Source organism: Symphodus melops, assembly GCF_947650265.1.
Source record: "Symphodus melops genome assembly, chromosome: 9".
In the NCBI taxonomy this organism is placed as follows: Eukaryota; Metazoa; Chordata; class Actinopteri; order Labriformes; family Labridae; genus Symphodus; species Symphodus melops.
Genome location: NC_136699.1, coordinates 18001081 through 18020347, shown reverse-complemented (window position 1 = coordinate 18020347; position 19267 = coordinate 18001081). Strand labels below are relative to the sequence as shown.

At 38.8% G+C, this 19267-nt stretch overlaps 1 protein-coding gene across 2 annotated transcripts; it reads right to left on the bottom strand.

The window, feature by feature from the left end:
• Positions 1-116: 116 nt before the first annotated feature.
• On the bottom strand, positions 117-14621 carry rnf44 (ring finger protein 44). Of its 2 annotated transcripts, none has more exons than XM_079352556.1 (11): positions 14311-14621; positions 10842-11034; positions 9727-9949; positions 9471-9638; positions 8857-9030; positions 8582-8743; positions 5590-5705; positions 4981-5068; positions 4408-4529; positions 4222-4321; positions 117-4122 (listed from the first exon to the last, which is right to left on the bottom strand). In XM_079352556.1, the coding sequence occupies exons 2-11, from the start codon at positions 10946-10948 to the stop codon at positions 4060-4062; spliced, it is 1323 nt and encodes a 440-aa protein (XP_079208682.1). In that variant the 5' UTR covers positions 10949-11034; positions 14311-14621; the 3' UTR covers positions 117-4059. The 2 variants fall into 2 exon arrangements, with proteins under 2 accessions (XP_079208682.1, XP_079208683.1); XM_079352557.1 differs by having other exon boundaries at positions 9519-9638; positions 14311-14620.
• Between the last annotated feature and the right edge of the window lie 4646 nt (positions 14622-19267).

Sequence of the window (19267 nt, the reverse complement as noted above, 5' to 3'; positions counted from 1 at the left end):
TGAGGAAGAGAGGCTGATTTTTTTTTTTTTTTTTTTTACTGGGATGGCACTTAGTTCTTTACTCCAACACCGTACTTTTGCCCTTCAGTCATCAAACGTAAATCAAACAAGTGTGCTATTGGTATACATCATACATTTATTAGTGAACAACCCTTTCAAATCAGCCACAACAATAAAAAAAAAAAAATATGATTGCACTACTTGGTAAAGCATAACTAGCAACTTTCATTTAAAAAAAGTACAAATCTTAAAAATTTCAAACAGTATACAGATGTATATATAATACACTAACTAGTTATGTTAAATGCTACAAACAATATGATTCCGATGGAATGAAAAATTATAACATTAATAAGAACCGCTTCCTATATATAATATATATTAGTTGTTTTCTCCCCCCGCCCTCCAATACAAACATGGAAAAAAAATGAGGTAACTGTAAATGTGCAAGTACCAAAGCAAAACATCTGCCTAACACAGAACACATGCCCCTGGCTCTGTTGGCGGGTGGGAAGTCTGGTGTTCAGGCAACGACCTCTAGAGGCCAGGGAGAGTAAGAACAGTAAACCACTATCCCACCACAGCAAAAGTCATTGGTAAACAATAAATGGTGTCTACAGAGCAATCAATCACAAATCCTAAATTAATTTTAGCTGCTTATTGGAATACGTTTTTGCACCACACAAGCTGTGAGATTATTCAATAACTCAACAGAAAGACTACAAGACTCTATTCTCAGTTGTCATTCAAATTGACCTCATTATCTAGGCCTTAAATGGGAGGTTCTCTTTCCATTCAATAAGGTAGTTGGATATTGTCAATTATCAATATTTAATCTAAAAAGAACAGTGTTAACATTAACATGAATTAAGGAATCTATATGTGAACAATACATTTGAAGATATTGATACACTGAGAGCAAGAGCCTGTTAGGCAGGTACAGTACTACACTGAAATAAGTATGACAACACTATTTTTTTATCCCTTAAACTATATTGATTTTCACTGACATTGTTCAGGGGTATTAGTATAACATGCTTTAAGAATACATGGGATCCATGACAAACTATTGCATTCACGCAAGTGAGTTTTCATACCTAAAAGCAGAACATCTAGCACCTTTTCACTATGGCTTTTGATCAACTACAGTAGTTTTCAGAGCATGTCACTTTCAGTCGTTAGGGCAATAACAGTAACACAATGTACGTAAGAATTTCTGGACTCAAGACCAGGTTTTTTTTTCTCCTATAAAATGAAGTTAGCGCAATAAAATCTTGTAGTCATTCAGTTCTATTACAAATGTGTGCAGTACAATGCATGGCAGTTATCAGCTGAGCGTTAAGATCCAAACCCCCAGAACTCAAAGCCAACTAGAGCTAAAAATCTGTTGGGATCTGGTTGACAAGCATGCATATTGTGCACCATTAAATAGGTCTCAACCAGATTTGGAGATATCCTTCACTATAACACAATAGCTTTTCTGTTTTTTTTTTCTGTTTTTTTTTAAATCATGCAAATATCTCCGAAGTAGATTTGGGAGTGGATTAGGTAGGATAGAGTGCATCGCGGCACATCAAAAAATGGGATCACAACCGCTATGTTGAACATATGGTTTGAGTAAGAACAAAAGTCAAACAGTTTGAATAATACACTTGTAATGAGTTGCAGTGTACATTGCCTCTTTTCAGTGAATATTAATAACATATTGACTGATCTTTTTTTTCTTGCATGCCTGTCTTTAAAAGATGTAATATCTACTTTTTCTGACATAACAGAATATTATAATTGATTACCTTAAATTATTTATAGTCTGAGGAAAATGACCAAACTAAGTTCAGATAAACCCTTTCCATGGCATCTATTTGAAATGGACTGTTCTCCTTTATTCTTATATACTGAGAGGCCCTGAGTGTTTTTTTTTACTTACAATATATGCCAGCAAATAGATATGTACACATAGGTTAATTCTCAAAGCTGTGGGTTTAACTCATTAAATGGCTTCTTTTTTTTTTCTCTGGAAGGTGGCACACACATCAAAGACTCACATTCACTTAAGAAACAGAAGTAAAGAAAAAGGCAAGATCCCTTCACATATAAAAGCAAAGGTAACAACAGCCTGTTAGTGCTTACTGGGGCAGTTAAGAGACAAGAGTGACTCCATAGCAAAAGTTCATTTGATGCCCTCTTCCCCCCCCCTCCCCCCCAAGCCCGAATGTTTCCTGCGTTGTTTAGTTAGTGTGTGAACACAAGCAGGGAACGAGAGGTCTGACAGTGTTTCTACACTACTGAACACTCCCGCTCTGTCATTTAAAACCCCGCCTTGATCACTGTGGGACACCGACAGCTGGCGTTAAGTGGAGCGCCACCAGTGACTTCTACAAAGGTTTTCAACATTCTTCTGTCTTCAAACGTTTATCTAAAAGCATTCACACTGAAGCTATACATACAGTTGCTCTTTTACAACACCATTACCATGGCCTAAGACAATGACCCAGCCAAGCTACCAGGATATAACACATACCATACACAAACATAGTTAGTGCTCCAACTATTTCCTTCAACGTATTTTTTTCTAGAAGATAAAACCAATAAATAAACCTTTTTTTTTTCTTTTTTCTAAAAACGACATACTTTTAAAACAAGTGGAAATGACAAAAGTGTATTCAGGATTAGTAATAGGTTTGTGCTTGTCAAGGTCATAAGAAGGCAGATCTGAAATCTTGAACAGTATAGGCTATATCTGTATATTGGATTTGGCTCACAAACAAAGAAATAAAAGCCCCGTCTTCCTAAAAAGGGGAAGAAAGTTCATTTGTAACTTGCAACTCACTGTTCGTATTGCTTTCTGCACAGGCCTCCAGAGCACTATGGCGTCAGCAAAGCCTTCAGACAAGGACTCCCATCTTTAAACGCAGTCAGGGTGGAACCACATGCAAGTCTTCCCTCGAGGCGCTTTTCTGAATAAGCAAGCTGTTTTTTTGTTTTTTTTAAGTATGCTTCTTTGTCTTTTTTTTTTCTCCTTAGAATTTCATCAATTTGGTGGCAATGCTTGATTAAAATATTGCTAGTCTGAATCAACAGTTCATGCAAATCCTAGCATGCTGCCCTGTATCCAGTGGTTACACAATGCATTGGCTCTGTGAACAGGACAAACGTACACACAATATGCACACACGCATACACACTTGCCAGAGGAACGATGCTGACATGGAGGGTGGGTGTAGCACTTGTGCAGTTATGCTAAATGACCTTGAAAAAAGAAAAAAATGCAGTCCAATAATCCATGACTGCATTTGTACAGATCTGCTCTCCAAAGAGGATAATCTGGGGTTGACAACACCCCATAGTTGCATGTCCCATCACTTGCAGTCCATAACCTCAGGCTTTACAGAATCTGCATTTAACCACAGCAAGTCACACTTTCACAATAGCATTGGCAAATCTAAAACAAATTAGGGGTAAAACTGTTGAAATGATCAATACATTATTGCAGAACATACATTATTAACAAGTCACTTTGCCCAACACCTACACAAACATGCATCTATGATGGTCAGGCATCGCCTCCAAACACAGATAACCATGTTGAAGTATTCCTATTATTTTCTGCTAATTGCACAAAGTGTCCAGCCTATCATCCTCCAGGCTCCCGACTCACCTTTTTCCCAAGCAGGACTCCTGCTAGTCATGAACACCACAACCAAATCCACCAAATAAAAATGAAACCCTGTAAACAAAAGCAGCAAAAGATGCATCGTAGGGTAAATCTTTGGAATCTGCGACGAGGGGGGCAGAGAAAGACGGGCTGGCAATCCCAGACCTCTGGCTTTAGGCTGCAATAGGCAGTGGGTTTCATGAGACTCGGGACATTGAAGCACAGCAGAGGTACAACAGGCTCCAGAAACAATCCTGGATTGCTTATTATTGAGGAAGGGGCGGGAGGAGTAGGGTGGCAAGCTATATTTTCTGGAGGACGCAGGTCAGGTGGCAGATGTCCCCAGTTTCAGGGGAAAGACTCAGGAGTGTGCAGCGTTCATGTTCAGCACTCAGAGACAGTCCTCACTCCACCTCCCGGTGAACGTCCGAGGCATCGGCTCGGCAGATTGGACAAGTGCGATTGGTCTGAAAGTAAATCACAAAGGAAAAAAAAAAAGACATTCATCATTGTGCATCAAGATAGTTACATGAAAGAAAAAAATCTGTTGAGAATTTTGCACTTACCTTTAACCATTTATCCACACACTTTGCATGGAATTCGTGGTTACACGGTAATACCCGAAGTAGCTGCCTGCACTCAAAATCACTAAAGCACACAACACACCTGAGGAGAGCAGAGGGAGGGGTTACCAGATGTTTCATACAGGGTACGAGTGTCTGGTTTCTTTAAAAGGTGAGTTGAAATCTTACAGCGTTTGTTCAGACAGATGATTCTCTGAGTTGAATCTGTAGGACGGAAGTTGCTCTATGTCTGCTTTGGTGAGCCCGCGTGGTTTCGCCTCACCAAGCCTCTCTGCCAGATTCAGTAATGCCTACACAGAGAAAAAGAGACGCAATACTGAGAACGGTCCGCGTGTTTTATAACATTTATTTATGTTCTAAAATACAATTAAAGCGCGGTGTGATCCATAGAGCCAAAAACAAGTCTCACCCATCCACAAAGACATCATAAACAGACAACAAGAAAGAGGTAGCCTTTGCTTCGAAATGTCAAAAGAACCATAAAAAAAAGTTATTGCTCATTGGAATTTCTACAATTCTTTACATTCTAAAAGGATTTATACAGGAGCGTTGTAGAACTTTAAACTACTCTAAATACTCCAGTTGAAATACTTTGGATCACAGGGTTTAAAACCTCTGAACTAAACTTTTTTTTTAGCAACGAGATCTCCTGTTTGGTATCGACCTAATGTTCATCTTGTTGAAAAAAAACTGGTTGTGGCGTTTTAATTCTCTCCCCCAAACGATGAGGTTCACACTTACCTCATAGTTCTCCATCTCCACATCATCCACATCCAGGTCTAGACTGATGGCAGGGCCCACTGCTGTTGGCGGCACAGGAAGCATTGACCTGCACAAGCACAAAGAAGTAGAACTTGTTGTAACCACATGGTTTCCGTCCAGCTGCTTCACAGCACAACTTTGAAAAGCAGAGATGGAAAAAAAACTATGGGATGTAACGATTCACTCGACTCACGACACGATTCTCTCACGGTTTATTTGAAGAGAATCTGGAGGTGATTGGAGCTTCTGCTTGTTGGTTGTGCTATTTGTGAAGTTTTCTGTCTTGTTGTGATATTTGCACAGTTTTTGTCTTTCATTTTCTGTCTTGGGAAAATGCTTCCACTGCCGTGATAACGGCTGCTTATTACAACCAACCTTCTCTGCTCTACAGCTGCTGACGCTTCACATTACTACTGCGATTCTTTTTTCCGAGAACCGATTCGAACCCTGACACAGTCGAATCGATTTGTAACTGCCTCACGACTGATCTTCACATCCCTACAAAACATTGAATGTAACTGATGACATCCACGTTATTGGAGAAAGAATGGCAGGTTTGAGACTGGCACTTCGACTGCAGGTACTTACAGGAAGTAAGGGAGGAAGCCGGGGTAGTAAGATGGAGGTGGAGGAGGAGGGGGGAGGGGCTGATGCAACCGATATCTCTGTCCACTCACTCTCCGGGGCAGCATCTGGGGATATGGCTGTGGAGAAACAGAGACTTGTGTCAAACTAAATTCTCTGATTATATTTCCCTCTGTTATCTTCTTCAAGATTATTCCAAGTTAAAGCAAAGCGTGACTGTATTAAAAGGACACTGGCATGGGGAAATGGACAAGTCGATGAAGAACTGAGTGAGTCAAAGACCCTTATTATTGGCAAGTTTTTTTTTTTTTTTTTAAAGGTTGCAGTCGTTACTGAAATCTAGCTGAATTATTATTGAGCAAAGGTTTGAATGGTCAAACTTCTGCTGTGATTTCTCCCTCAGTTCTGAGACACTCTTTAACTTCCTGTTCATTCAGCTGACGTTTATGTTTTTAAATCCTTCCTTCAGACTCCTTTTGTCAGACAGATCATTTTATCGGAGCGCCGGTGAGCATGTTTTAACTTCACTGTTTGATCGTTTTGAACCTTTCTTTGTCTCCATTGGCTCTTTAAACTTTGGGCCTGTTATAACTGTTCATCTGAATGTTGCTGCTCTCTTAAGATTGTCTCTTTTCTCTGTCTTGAAAAGTTTGCTGCTAATATTAATATTGTTGGATAACAAAAAACGTCATTTTATTTAAATGACTTCTTAAATGCTTACGTAATGCAGACGCCTATTGTGACACTGACGATCAAATTAACTCTTCTTAGTTTAAAGAAAAGTGTTTTACTTTAGCTGGTGCCTGTGCGCCTTGAATCAAGTTAGACAGAGCCAGACAGCTGGAGCTGAGCTGCTCACTGATGAGCCATAACAAGCAGATGGACTGAAGAGTTTCTGCACGGTGATAATGAGACGACATCCTTTCAAAATCACACTGAACATAGTATGAAACCCAGGGGACGAGATTCATTCATGACTTTCTTCTCAGCACCCAAAGTAAGTATTTAACATTATACAAATAGAACACGTTTATTTGAGTAGACGAGGATCTAAGATAAGTTATAGAGAATTGGGTGGATTCATCTCTATGTCTTAAAGAGCATATATTTTTTTTTTTTTGTAAATTAACACTTCACACTGTCTGATAATGGTTTTAGAATAAGTACATAAATTTTTTTTGTTACATGTTCTTTAACATTAAAGGGCTCTATTTTAAGGGGAGGAGTCAAGTGGCTGTTTAGAACACGCTTTTTTTCCAACGAGTCATATGACGTAACATAAGGGAGTCACGTTTTGTCACTGTGCTTTGATCAGCTTTATGTGTATGCTCATGAATGAATGAATGAAACCTTTATTGCCCCTGGGGGAATCTGTTTTGCACCGGGAGTATAAAACACTTTACAAACAAACGTTTATAAGAAGAGATTAAAAGAATAAAACACACGAAAGCATCACATGATTAAAGAGGCGTAGTAATACGTGGTAGTGAGTGAGAGCAGGCACATGACACCTCCCTGTAGCACAGACTCTTCACTGCTGAGGTCATGGGCTGACACTTCCTGCAGAAGCACCTATCAAACTAAAGTTACAACTCTTATCCCTCTGTCTTTGTCACTATGGTCACTATTATGTTAGCTTAAAGCGTACAGCGATTTTGGGCGTGTATTATAATTTGGAATTTACGCAGCGCACAATCTGGGCGCATAGCGTATGTGGTTTGTTTATTCCTGGTGTGTTTTGGCTGAATTATTCCCACAACCTCAGAAACGATTGAACAGACACGTAGGATGTTTCGGCATCCCGTATAAAAAGCGTTTCCTCATTCATGATTTAAATCTCCGGCTGTTTCACATAAAATGGGCTATACACAGGCAGTAAGCTTTTCATGATTTGATCTGCCGGAATCCTCTGTTATATTCTCGAGTGTGCGCGTAATAAGACACCGGACAGATGCAAGAGAGCGTGTGCGCAGTTGGGAAAGACAGAACGTGTAGATTGGAAACAAACAGAAACCCCAGCCTGACGTCTGTCAGCGCTCTATCCCTTTATGTAAGTGCAAAAGCCAATATATTAAACTGTGGAGCGTGTGCGCTGTTGTGCATGTTTGTGTGGATTACGTTCAGTGGACGTGCACTGTGAACTCATATCAGGAGCATCCTGCACCAAACACTTTATTTGCTATTTAAACAACATGAGCACTGGGCTGCATCAGGAATATACTATAAAGACATTTGTGCTGCATTTGTACAGACTGTAGCTGCTACTACACCTACTACAAGTTGTTTTTGAGTTCTTGTATCTAATTACAAACTTTACATGTGCTGATGTGAACACAGCACTGGCTCATATATGGCTAGCTGACACCTGTCACTCACCAGGACGCCGGCCCTGGGTTCTATCCTCACACCACAGCTTCTCTCCTGTGCCCGTTATTCCTCCTATTTCTGCTCTCTATCACGTCTAACAGGTTCATGATAATAAGCAAGTGCACTGTCATATGTATAATAATAGATATTTTCTTCCTCTTTATTGACGGGAGTGACACTCAGATCCATGTTTATCCATGTTAAACAGATGGGGATCCAGCGGGACTCCTTCATGTTACGTCAGTCGAATGCGGAAGTAAAGCAAGCAAACGTGCTAAAACGTCTCCAGGAGACCCTGGAGGATTGTTAAATTATAAATTTCTTTCAAAATAGTGTTTTGAAGTCATTTCCCTATGATTTGTTCACTGGTGTCTTTAACCTGCAATATGCTCTATAGAGTCTAAAACAACTGTCTGTAGCAGACAAGAAAATGTTTTTTCACGTTTGAACTTTAATATCCCCTTTTGGCATTTTTAGCTACTAAATGTAATTATTTGAAGGACTCATATGCCCTTTTGATCTGTGCAGCCTTCAGCTCAATCAACCTGTACAGCTGTGATACAGGTTAGTGTTTAAAAAAAAAAAAAAATAATAAAAATGTTTTTTTTCCCCCCAGAGGCCGTCTCACCACTCCAAAGGGAAGCTCTTGATGCAGAGGTTCTTGAGGAAGATACTGTAAGGGCAGAGACGGAGGCAGCGCTGGTGGGTGATGGGACGGAGGGTAGGAAAAGGTCCCTAATGGGTGCTGGTCCCCTCTTAGGTCAACTTCATTCTCTACCCTCTGCAGAGGCTGGGAAGAGAGATGTACAGAGAAGGTTTCAGTCAGCTCCAAGAGGTGCGTTCAAATTCAACTGCTGCTCCCCATGTAGCCACGCTGACACACGTCTGCTGCGACCTACTCACCATGCGTGGGTGCTGAGGCTGTAAAGGGACAAACTGGCTCAGAGGAGTAAGGTGCGGCGGCTGGTGGGGGGGTACTGATGGGGTTGGGTGCAATACAAAATGTTCGCTGGAGATTAGGGGTGGAAAGGCTTGATAAGACACTGGCATATGCTGCATGGTACATGCCTGTATGAGCTGTGAAGAGAGAAAAAAAAAACACAGGGGAAAAAAAACACAAACATTTAAACAGAGTCTTAATTCTAAATAAATGTTTCTGGATTAAACACTTTGATTAACCTTCGCCTAACCAAAGCAAATTTGCTCCTCATATTTGCAGATACAATGAAAGCATGTTGTAAGCATGTAGTGAACAGAAGCAATGCATTACATACAGTAACAGCACAGTACTGCCACAACACCACACTTAATATTACTCTGAAGTCAGACTGTTTTCCAAGAATGAACTGCATGAAGGACACAGTTATATGCATGTCGCTGACTGTTTGTGAACAGACTAAAGCCTAAACCCTGCAGCAGCTCGTTTGTAAGTCATGAAAAGTGACAGATTGCATGGCTGGTATGGTGTGCTACATGGATGCCACTATGACATTTGGGCTCTTCCTTTTCAAACTCACAGGAGGAGGAAGGCAGCAGAGCAGAGAGAGCTGTCCGCTGAACATTACCGAGCATGCTGGGAGCTGCTGAGTGTTGCACCCTGGAAGGGGCTGCCCGGTGTGGATGGGAAATCCGTGGGTCGTCACCGTTGTAACAGTGTATGATATTGGAACGGATCCTTGGTGCATCTTTAGGGAAAAAGAAGAGGTCACGGAATCACGCTTTTTAAAATGTTACACTTCAGTGCTCATCCGACAGTTCCTTTTTCCCCGTTACCTGGTCGTGTAGATCCACCATGATGGGGCTCTGCTGGGGCAGATGAGCAGCAGGGTGAAGCATGCGTGGTGCCGTGCTGGTGTGGCTGTATTGTCTGGACTCATCTAAAGGAACCTGTTGGTGGTGATGGGAGAAAAGCAGACGATGGAAGTTCTCATCCTGGACCAACGAGTTGTGCAGAACAGGTCTGTCTCGTCTCCCCCACTGGCGTCTCACTGGTGGGCTGTAAGGTCATAAAGTAAAAAAATAAAATAAAAAAAAAATTACACTTCCTCACTTAGTTGACTTCCCATTGAAAGATCAGTAGCTGTATTGTAGGCATCTTTTTTCAAACATACACATACAGAGAAATCCTGATAAGTTTTCGAATGTTCCTGCCACCCATCAGCAGAGGTGAGCATGTCCCAACACTTGCTCCTCTTTCCTCTTGAGAAGGTGGGTGAACAGTGTGTCCTGCTTTCAAAGCATCCCTTTTCAGGAATAAGTCGTGCATATTGCTCATTAACGGGTAAACGAGATACATACAGCTCAGGATCAAACCGTAGCCTCCTAAAATAGTCACCAACAGTTATGTGTTGGGTAATTAGTGATTCTTTCAGGATTTTGGGGGGGGTGCACTCCGCTGCTCTGACTGGATTTATTAATCTGCTACATTGAACAACTGAGGATACAGAGAGTTAATAAAGGCTGTTTAAAACCTTTTTAAAAGGGGAACTTGATGCAGAAACAATCATTCACTTATCGTCTCTAAATGTATTTGACAATTGTTCCGACTTGACGTTACACTTACACTCGACGCTTGAGCCACAAATAACGGCATCAAATACACAAGAATACAAAAAAAGAAGGGTTCGACTGAGTGAGAGAAAGTCATAAAGGTTGGTGCGATAGTTAACCATTTTTAATAAACAGTGAATTAACACTCATTGTTTTGTTATGACAACACAGTTCAGAAACAACTGTTTTGTATTCATCTCAATAACAAGTTTGATGAAGAAAGAGAAAGGTGGGTTTTTTTTGGTCTGTAGGAAAGCCTTCGTTCCTTTAACACATAAAACGTTAATAAACATCTTTCAAAGAAAACTGCCAACAATAAGATGAATCAGAGTTGGTACCTTCTCCTGGGATGCACTGGGACGTTGCAGGGCTCTCCAAGGAACCTCCTGGGGTTTAAGGGGGCTGTTGGTGGCAGCCTATTTACTGCTATTTCCCATGGTCGCATTGGTGACGTCGTGCAGACGAGTCACACTCTGGGAAAGGAAATGGTTCAGTGGAGGCACTTGTGTGTAGCCTCTGATTGTCTTAACCCTGCAAAATGACATGGATTGACAGTCACTCACAAACCAACTTCACACGCTACATCCTTTTTGTGTATTACTGAGAACACAATACAGACATTACTGAAAGTAACGTGGAAAGAAGTAATATTGGGTTGCAGTTTAACTGAGGCCGAAGCTGACATTCAGGACCTCCAACCCATGTAATCTTGCCCCTGTTGATTATTTCAATTATTTTCACGTGACGACAAGTCCATCTGACATGGAAGCAACGCCCGTCGTTTGGACGCATTTTGACCTTAGGGCAGACGACATCGCACAGAAAGAAGTGAAATGTAAACACTGCGGAAAAACTCTTTTAGAGAAGTTCATTTCTAGTTTACAACCAAAATGTGTTGTTTTTTTTATTTCAAGCAATTAATTCATTTCAGTTCAAAATATTTTTTAAAAAATGAGCACAGAATAGTTCATCAGATATTCACTCTTACATAAGAAATAATATCCCAGCTTTAATAGTGGAGCATATTTACTGTAGAGACCATGTAAGTGAACTACGAGGGCAAAAAACTAAATCAACATAATCCTTTATTTATCGTAATCAAGGTGAAATGTTCAATTAATTGTGATATTGATTTGATGTCATACCACCCCACTCTAGTTTTACTCCTTTTAACAGAAAAACACCAAACAAAGTTACATGTTACCATTTCCTCATAAAACAATGTAATGTGGATGATTACAGATTTATTTATTAATGGACATTTCTGTTATGAAGCTGAACTCAGGAGGACTTTAAACCTGGGCTCCATGCATGGCAAAAAATATGTTTAATGGATGGATTAATGTGAACAAAACATCATGACTGCACGTTTAGTTTTACCAAGTGACTGAAAAGTTTCTAACACATTTGAAATGAAAGGCCTGTCTATTTTGAAAACAGTCACCATGTTTCAGCCGCACCCATTCATAAAGGCCAAGCTTATATCTAAACGTTTATTAGAACATAATACAGACTTGATCCCAACTTAACTGCTGGAACATATAGTGAATATATGAGTGTTTGATTAATAGTGTCATTATTAATGCACTGGTCTATATGTGGAGGCAGAATAAATAGGGGTCGCTGTAGCATGCCTGAACAAAACATGGAGAGCCATGTGCTCAAAAGACAAAGCAACAACAAAAGATTTGCTAGGCAAGTGGGACTGCTCGCTTTTTCACACTTTCTGAAGATGCTACACCGTCACAAAGTGTTGAACATGACACAATGCACACACAACTACGGGAGTGAAAACACGCGTGAGGTGTGTTTAAATGTTGTTTCTCGATTTCAGGGCCACTTCCTCCAGCCAAGCTAGGCTAACGCTTTGTCCAGGTGAAGCAGGGCTCACATAGCTGTGACTGTGACACACTATCCATCTAGCATGCTAATGCACGGTTATAATAACACCTGTTCAGTTATACCTGCTGTACAAAGCTGAAATAATGTCACTGACACCACAGACAGAGAGCAGCTTTGTGCGGACTGGCTACACGGAGGCAGCTGGCCAACAACACACAGCACACAGCTTACTTTTTTCCGCTAGTTTGCTTGATCGGCGAGAAGGAGAGCTGGCAGGTGTTTCAGTCCCATCAAGTTATCCTCACAGGTAACACAGGTGATCGCTCCTAACAGACCACCATCAGCGGGTGCAGGTTAAAACATCGGGACTGACGTTTTCTCTGACTGTTTCTTTTTTTTTTGGACAATGTCGGAAAGAGCTACTGTTCTCTTGCTAAAGCTAACCAGCTAACACAAGCGTTCAACTCTCCTGCATATATCCGTTTTCCGGAAACCACAAAACGACCTGTCGGTTAACGGCAGAGTTTACCCGGGCATGAAATACCGTTAGTCGCGTGCAAACAAAAAAAACGTTAACAACATCCTCAATAGAAACATTCCTTGGCGCGTGTATGTTCCTTGAAATGCATTGTTACGACGAAGCCCCGCCCCCTCTTCTGAAGCACCAATCAGCATGCAGCAAACACAGACATTAGACGTCCAGACAGTGTTTGCTACAATGTATCAAAACAAGCAGCTCCTGTTGTTGTTGTTGTGGATTATAAACACAAACATACAAAGCTCTATGTGAGGTTATACACTATGAAAACATAACTCAACTAGACGTCATGCAAAAATCCATAAATTACTTTTTATAATCATATAAATAATTATCGATTATAAATTGTAATCTGTCAAGTTATTAAACAAATACTAAAGCTTTGTTTTAAATAGGATATTAAGATGCTTGCACTTTACTTGAGTATACCCACGTTGTGCTTAAACTCCCGCTTAAAGTCATACTTACATGCCAAATAATAATAATAATAATAATAACTTTCACATTCAAGATTTAAACAAATAAACAGTTTGGCCTACTTAAACTAAACGATTAAAATAACGCACATCATTAATGCACAAGTCAAACTGGTTCTGTAATATAGAGCAACACCGACCGATTAATAAATAACTTTGCATCAGACTGTGCTATAAAGAGCATTTTTTAGTTTTACTAAAAATAGTAGAACACAGGGGTTTTGGTTGTAACTCAGCATTTCTTATAGTTTAAGTTTAAGCTTAGTAAATCCTTTTACATTAAAAAACACGAATTGTTTCCAAAGATTGGACTCCAAATGCACAGCCTTGACTTATATTAAAGGGTTATGAGTAGTCTACTGAGACACGTTTAAAGCCTCTGTGGTGGCAGACTGCTTTTCTTCAAACAAACACAATCAAGGCTACAGTGCTATAGACTTCAGCCGGTTATATAATGTTGCATTTGCTTGATAAAGTGAGGAACAGCCATAATCAGCTATAACATGAACGTTCAGCTGTAATGCTTTGTAACCTGTTAGAGCGAATTCAGCTGAATATTTTTGATGTGGTTTGATCAGGAGGACTATTAAGCTTTATTTGGGCCTTGAAAGCTACATATAAGGCCCGATTTGTCCAGTGAGAGTTCATAAATAATGTCTGTGCCTGTTGTGATTGCTTCACTGCAAAGCTTTCGAGCAGATCTAGTCTTTTGTACGCAGCCAAAAGTGTGCACTTGTTGAAAAGCAGATCAATGACAGCAGCAGTGCTTTGCAACATACTAAATGTAAACATTACAACATCGCTCTCGGTAGCAGCAAAACAAGGAGGGGCTGGAGGTTGAGCTGGATGACAACAGTAATAACCCGTCTAACCATCTCCCGTCAACACGCAGGAAAAAATGACCCAAATTCTGCCGAGACAAAGGAATAGCAAGAGGAGGAGTGTAGTTACCTGATTGTTAATATGAAAACATCTGATCACTGCTATTTTCCTTGTAATTTTCACATCTCGTTAGGCTAAGTGCGGCATCTTATGGTCAGCTGTTCCCGTGTGGAACATTCCGTGGATTTCACCACTGCTGAGAAAAAGGTGCTAAACATTACACTCGAGTTTTATCAACGCATCCTGGCTGTCAATTACGCACATTTACTGGTCCAAAGACCCCGATTTTATATCCATGACCGCTAGTATTGTGTTTTGGAAAAGCTAATCCAGCCCACTGTTGTTTCGGGTTTCTGCAGTTCTCCGTTACACCCCCATTTCTGCGTATTTCCAGAGCGTAGCGCACACACCGCGCTGCCATTTTTACCGTAATGAAGTGAAAAGACTTGAGAGTCTGACTCGAAAGTTCAGGGTCGTCTCCAAAACTTCAAGCACTTAAGTTTAGTAAGTGGAATAGAAGAGAGGAATCAATGGCATTTTTTATATTGGAATCTTTGATGAACCAAAGCTAATTATAGAATAGTTTAAACAAATGTTAGAATAAAGGTTCACACAAATTTAAGGAACGATGCACAGTAACTCACCTGATTATGTGATAATAGTCAGGTATAAAGTGGGACCAACTTTTCCCTTTTCTTTTTGAAATGCCTCATTTTATGTATGCAGATGTTTAAACTTAAGTTTATATTTATTAAATTAATGTCAATTAAGAAGTAAAGGGTTATTCACATCCCCTAAAGATAGGAAGTCAAATAAACCGAAATTAATTGTATTAAAAGTTAACATGGAAATTCACTTTATGCCCATATTTGTGAGTTCTCCCCAGTAAATATACAGGAGTTCCTTTATTTTTTCTGTCTTGTATAAAATAAATGGAGCTATTTTTTGTAAAGTGTGGAACATTAAGGCTACTGTGTCTTTGCATATAAAATGTTTTATGAATATTTCTCTCCTTTTGAATGAAGGAGACTCAATTTAATGATAATGTCTTAACAATAAATCAAGTTAACCACTTTGATTTGACCCATATGATAAAGTTGAACTCATAGGTGCTCTGATAAGTGCTTGATATTTGTTCCACGCACCAGAATAAATATATAAATAATATAAAGCACTTTGTGACTTTCTGTTCTTGAAAGGTGCTATACCAATACACATATGATAAAATAGTGTACCAGTGACCTGTTATTAATTTCATTGTAGGAAGATACCTACATATGAAATACAATCTCTTACAAATACAAACACAATCATTAATACATTTTATTTTACATTACATTTTATTTATTTATCTTATGAACCACTTTTTGTTGATTCATGAGCCAGTAAACATTATTACTTATCAGGACTTACTTTATGATCTTGTCTAAGAAACCTCCCTGATATAAACCCTGGAAACATTGAATCATTCAGCTGAGATTCATTTCTTAATCTGTGTTTCTGTTGAATCGCTTTGGCAGCAGTGTTTCCTAACAGTCCCGCCCATTTATACATTTTTATAGCTGAGGAGTGGCAATGTTGTGTTCAGTACTGGAAGTGATAAACCAAAGTCTAGATGGATAATTTTAGGTCTGGAAAAAAATGCTGGTATGTCTGATGTCAAGTTGGGCTGATTTAAATATGAGAATAAATGATTAGGCCTACCTGTATTTGAATTGATCAGTTTTTGTATGTTCTGTTGATTATATCAACTTGTAAATCTGTAAAATAATTTATGTTACCAAGGCAGGAAGTTTTTATTGTTTTCTTTAATTGTGGTAGAGGAATAACTCAGAATGAATTTTAAAAACTTGAATCCCTTGATGTCACCTATAGCATCAGCATATAGCCAAAACAGTATACCATACTTTTCGTAAATTAATTTAAATACGTTTTTGAGAACATATTTGACAAACTAATTAAAACCTCATCAGCAGCAGCTTTAATGGTTTTAAGAGCTTATTAGATATTTGTCAGGATGCTAACACAATAAAATGAGACGCTGATTGAAGAACACCTAAACATCAACATGACAGCAGCATCACTGTAAACATACTAACTAGCTGATGTTAGCATATAGCACATTACTGCTGTCCTGAGTTACTTATTACATGCTAAGACAAATGTATCCCTCTTAATAGTATTGACTCCCTTTAGCACAGTTAGTTTTATAGCAAAATTCTTGCACGCATCTTCAGGCTATACTTTTTTATTTTCTTAAGAATAGAAATCATGTAACATTCGAAAAAAAATGTACATATATAAACAAGAAACATCTGAAGGTTCGTAATTGTAATTGCATTTGTATCTCTGTTAATAAAATCAATTTTAAACAGAAATAATCTTGAATGTTTTCCATCGGAGTGAAGATGTGTGGAACTGTTCTTTGTTCTGAAGCAAATGTCTGTTTATGAATGAATCCATTGGGTTGAAGAGAAACTAATCCTTTGTGTGATGGCCTGTAATTAGGAAGGCAGACCTTAAAACATTAAGTGTTTGTTTCTGATGAGACACTTTTTAGAGAGGTTATTGCTCAGGTCTGGTCATCTCAATGGAAGCAGAAAGACTGATGGTGTTGCTACAGCTAACCATCCAGCACCAGTTTAAACAAAAGAGCAGTTCAGACGCTCCTGGGTTCTGGTCTGGACTTTCGTGAGCCAGTATGGCACAATGCCATCTTTCACTGGTGACAGGGCCAGCCAATGATGGGATGAGGTGTTTTCCTGGTGCTGTGTCTCATGTCTAACAAATCATAAACAGAATGTGGCTAAGTGTGGGAGCATAAAACAAACATTTGAAGTTTGAATTGATCGATCTAATTTCAGGAAGATGCTTTGGTGTTTCTTTCACCAATATAAAGGTGGAGGTTTAGTGCACCTTTATTGGCTCTGCATGTCTCAATGTTAATCATTTATTTTTACAGCCTCCAGCCGATAATCATAAGCAGGAACAAGAGTCAAAGGTCTCATCAAGACATCAGTGAAGGAGAAGCTCTCAGGTGAAAGGCTGGTAAGTAATACAGAAACATTTTCAGTAAGATTAACCTTTTTGAATTGTAAGACAGCAGTTTTTAGTCATCATATAACAAAGCTATTGGTATGTTTACTTCCTGATTTGATTTTTGACATAGAACCAAAGATGTCTGTTTTTCTCTCCAATCTGACATGGTTCAATGTCTTGTAACAAACTACTTAAGGATAATTTGATAGCCTATGCTCAGAGTTTGAGGAAAAGAAAACAAGATACCAAAGGACAGCATTAAAATCGGGCTCTTCTCACGTCTTTGAATGTATTTGGTTTTTTAAATAAAAAAGATAGATAAATAAAAACATGGAGATTAACGTTTTTTTTTAAATTCTCACATTAAGATGAAACCAAGAAACAGCTATAAAAGCATTTAAAAAGCTAACTTAATTATTCAAGCAAAGGCGCAATACCATTAATACTGTTGCTTAAACTCTCGATGTGAACAACACACTACAGCAAGGTTCAAACAGAGTTAAACTAAATCAGGATGATACGTGTTTTCACATGTTGGTCATGTAAAAAACTCTCATAAAGCAGGTGTAAGAGTAATAGCTCTGCTCCACCTTTTACTTTATGGATATTATAAAAGAAATCCCACAGGGAGGAAAGTGAGGGACTGTTCTGTTGTCATGATGCTCATCTGGGTGTTTCCTTATCCAACACGCAGTTAAAGTTCAACCATTATAAATCAAGTCAACTGCACTTTTCTGTGTTAGAGCTGAACAGCTTTGTGATTTCCTTTTTGTAACTGATGTCAAACTTATAGTGAGTTAAAAGTTGATGTCACGTCTACATATACGTCACGTCTCTCCCTCTCTCTCCCTCTCTCTCTCTCTCTCTCTCTCTCTCTCTCTCTCTCTCTCTATATATATATATATATATATATATATATATATATATATTTATCAAACATTTTCTTATTATGTCATTTGAGTCATTCTATTGAGTGTCTAAGCAAGGTTACCTCATTCAATCCTAAATAAGTAAACCTGCAGTTTTAGGCAGTTGGCTGCAAAAAAAAAAAATAGTTACAAGAATTGTTACCAGAAATTGTGATTTCCTGTTATTCCTCTATTTTCAAGAGGGTATCTTCATTCTTTTTTAGTGACAATGGGCATTTATCAATTATACAATTGGAATGTATAATCAATGTTTCATCCATTGCAAGTCACATTTTTACATCTTACAACAGGTAGAAAAATAAATGAAATTCACATCATCGTCAGATATTATGTTTTATTGCTAATATCCTAATAATTGCATGCTAAGTAGACTCCTCGAATGTTTTGCTGAGTTATTAATTACTGTAAAAGTTTAAAAATGTTTACATTTTATATGTGAAGAAATATAATATGTTTCTTTTTTTTTAACTTTGCAGATATGGAGGGGTTCTCCAGAAGTTTGTTGTTGTGCTTATTGTGCATTGTTGCCCAAAGTGGTGAGTGGTTTCCTTTCGGAAGTGATTCTTCCATGTATTTACATTACTTCTTAACATTTCTTTCTTTTTTCACGTTTTTTCTTTTTAGCAAATTCCACTCCTGAAATTACTGTTTTTGTTTATAATGTGTGTGAAGACACCCCAGTGGGTAGGTTGAATATTAAATTCTGGTTTTACCTCATCTTAATGACATAACTCCTGAATACTGCTCCCATTCATATTCTTCCCTCTGACTTCGTTTCATAGGAACTGCTGCATTCACTATAGTTACATCAGATTTAGAAAATGACCTGACATTTTCAATCTCTGATGACGATGCTGGATACTTTAGAGTGGAGAGAAACACTGGGATAGTAACAGTCAGTCGGCAACTTGATGCAGAGGTATGATCTGGGAGTTGTTGGTCTTTTAATTTTGAGTCATTGTTTATAAGTTTATTCAGTTGACCTTGTTTTTATTTTTTTCTCTTAGAGTAATCCTGCGATGTCCTTTAAAGCTGTTGTCTCTCAGGGATCCTTCACT

Excerpts from the sequence above, each read along its gene's own strand:
- rnf44 (XM_079352556.1), bottom strand. The coding sequence starts at position 10,948 with ATGCGACCATGGGAAATAGCAGTAAATAGGCTGCCACCAACAGCCCCC. Across the intron at positions 4,530-4,980 it reads TGGAGATGGAGAACTATGAG|GCATTACTGAATCTGGCAGA; the intron begins GTAAGTGTGAAC and ends TTCTCTGTGTAG. Across the intron at positions 4,322-4,407 it reads CATCTGTCTGAACAAACGCT|GTGTGTTGTGTGCTTTAGTG; the intron begins GTAAGATTTCAA and ends TGCTCTCCTCAG.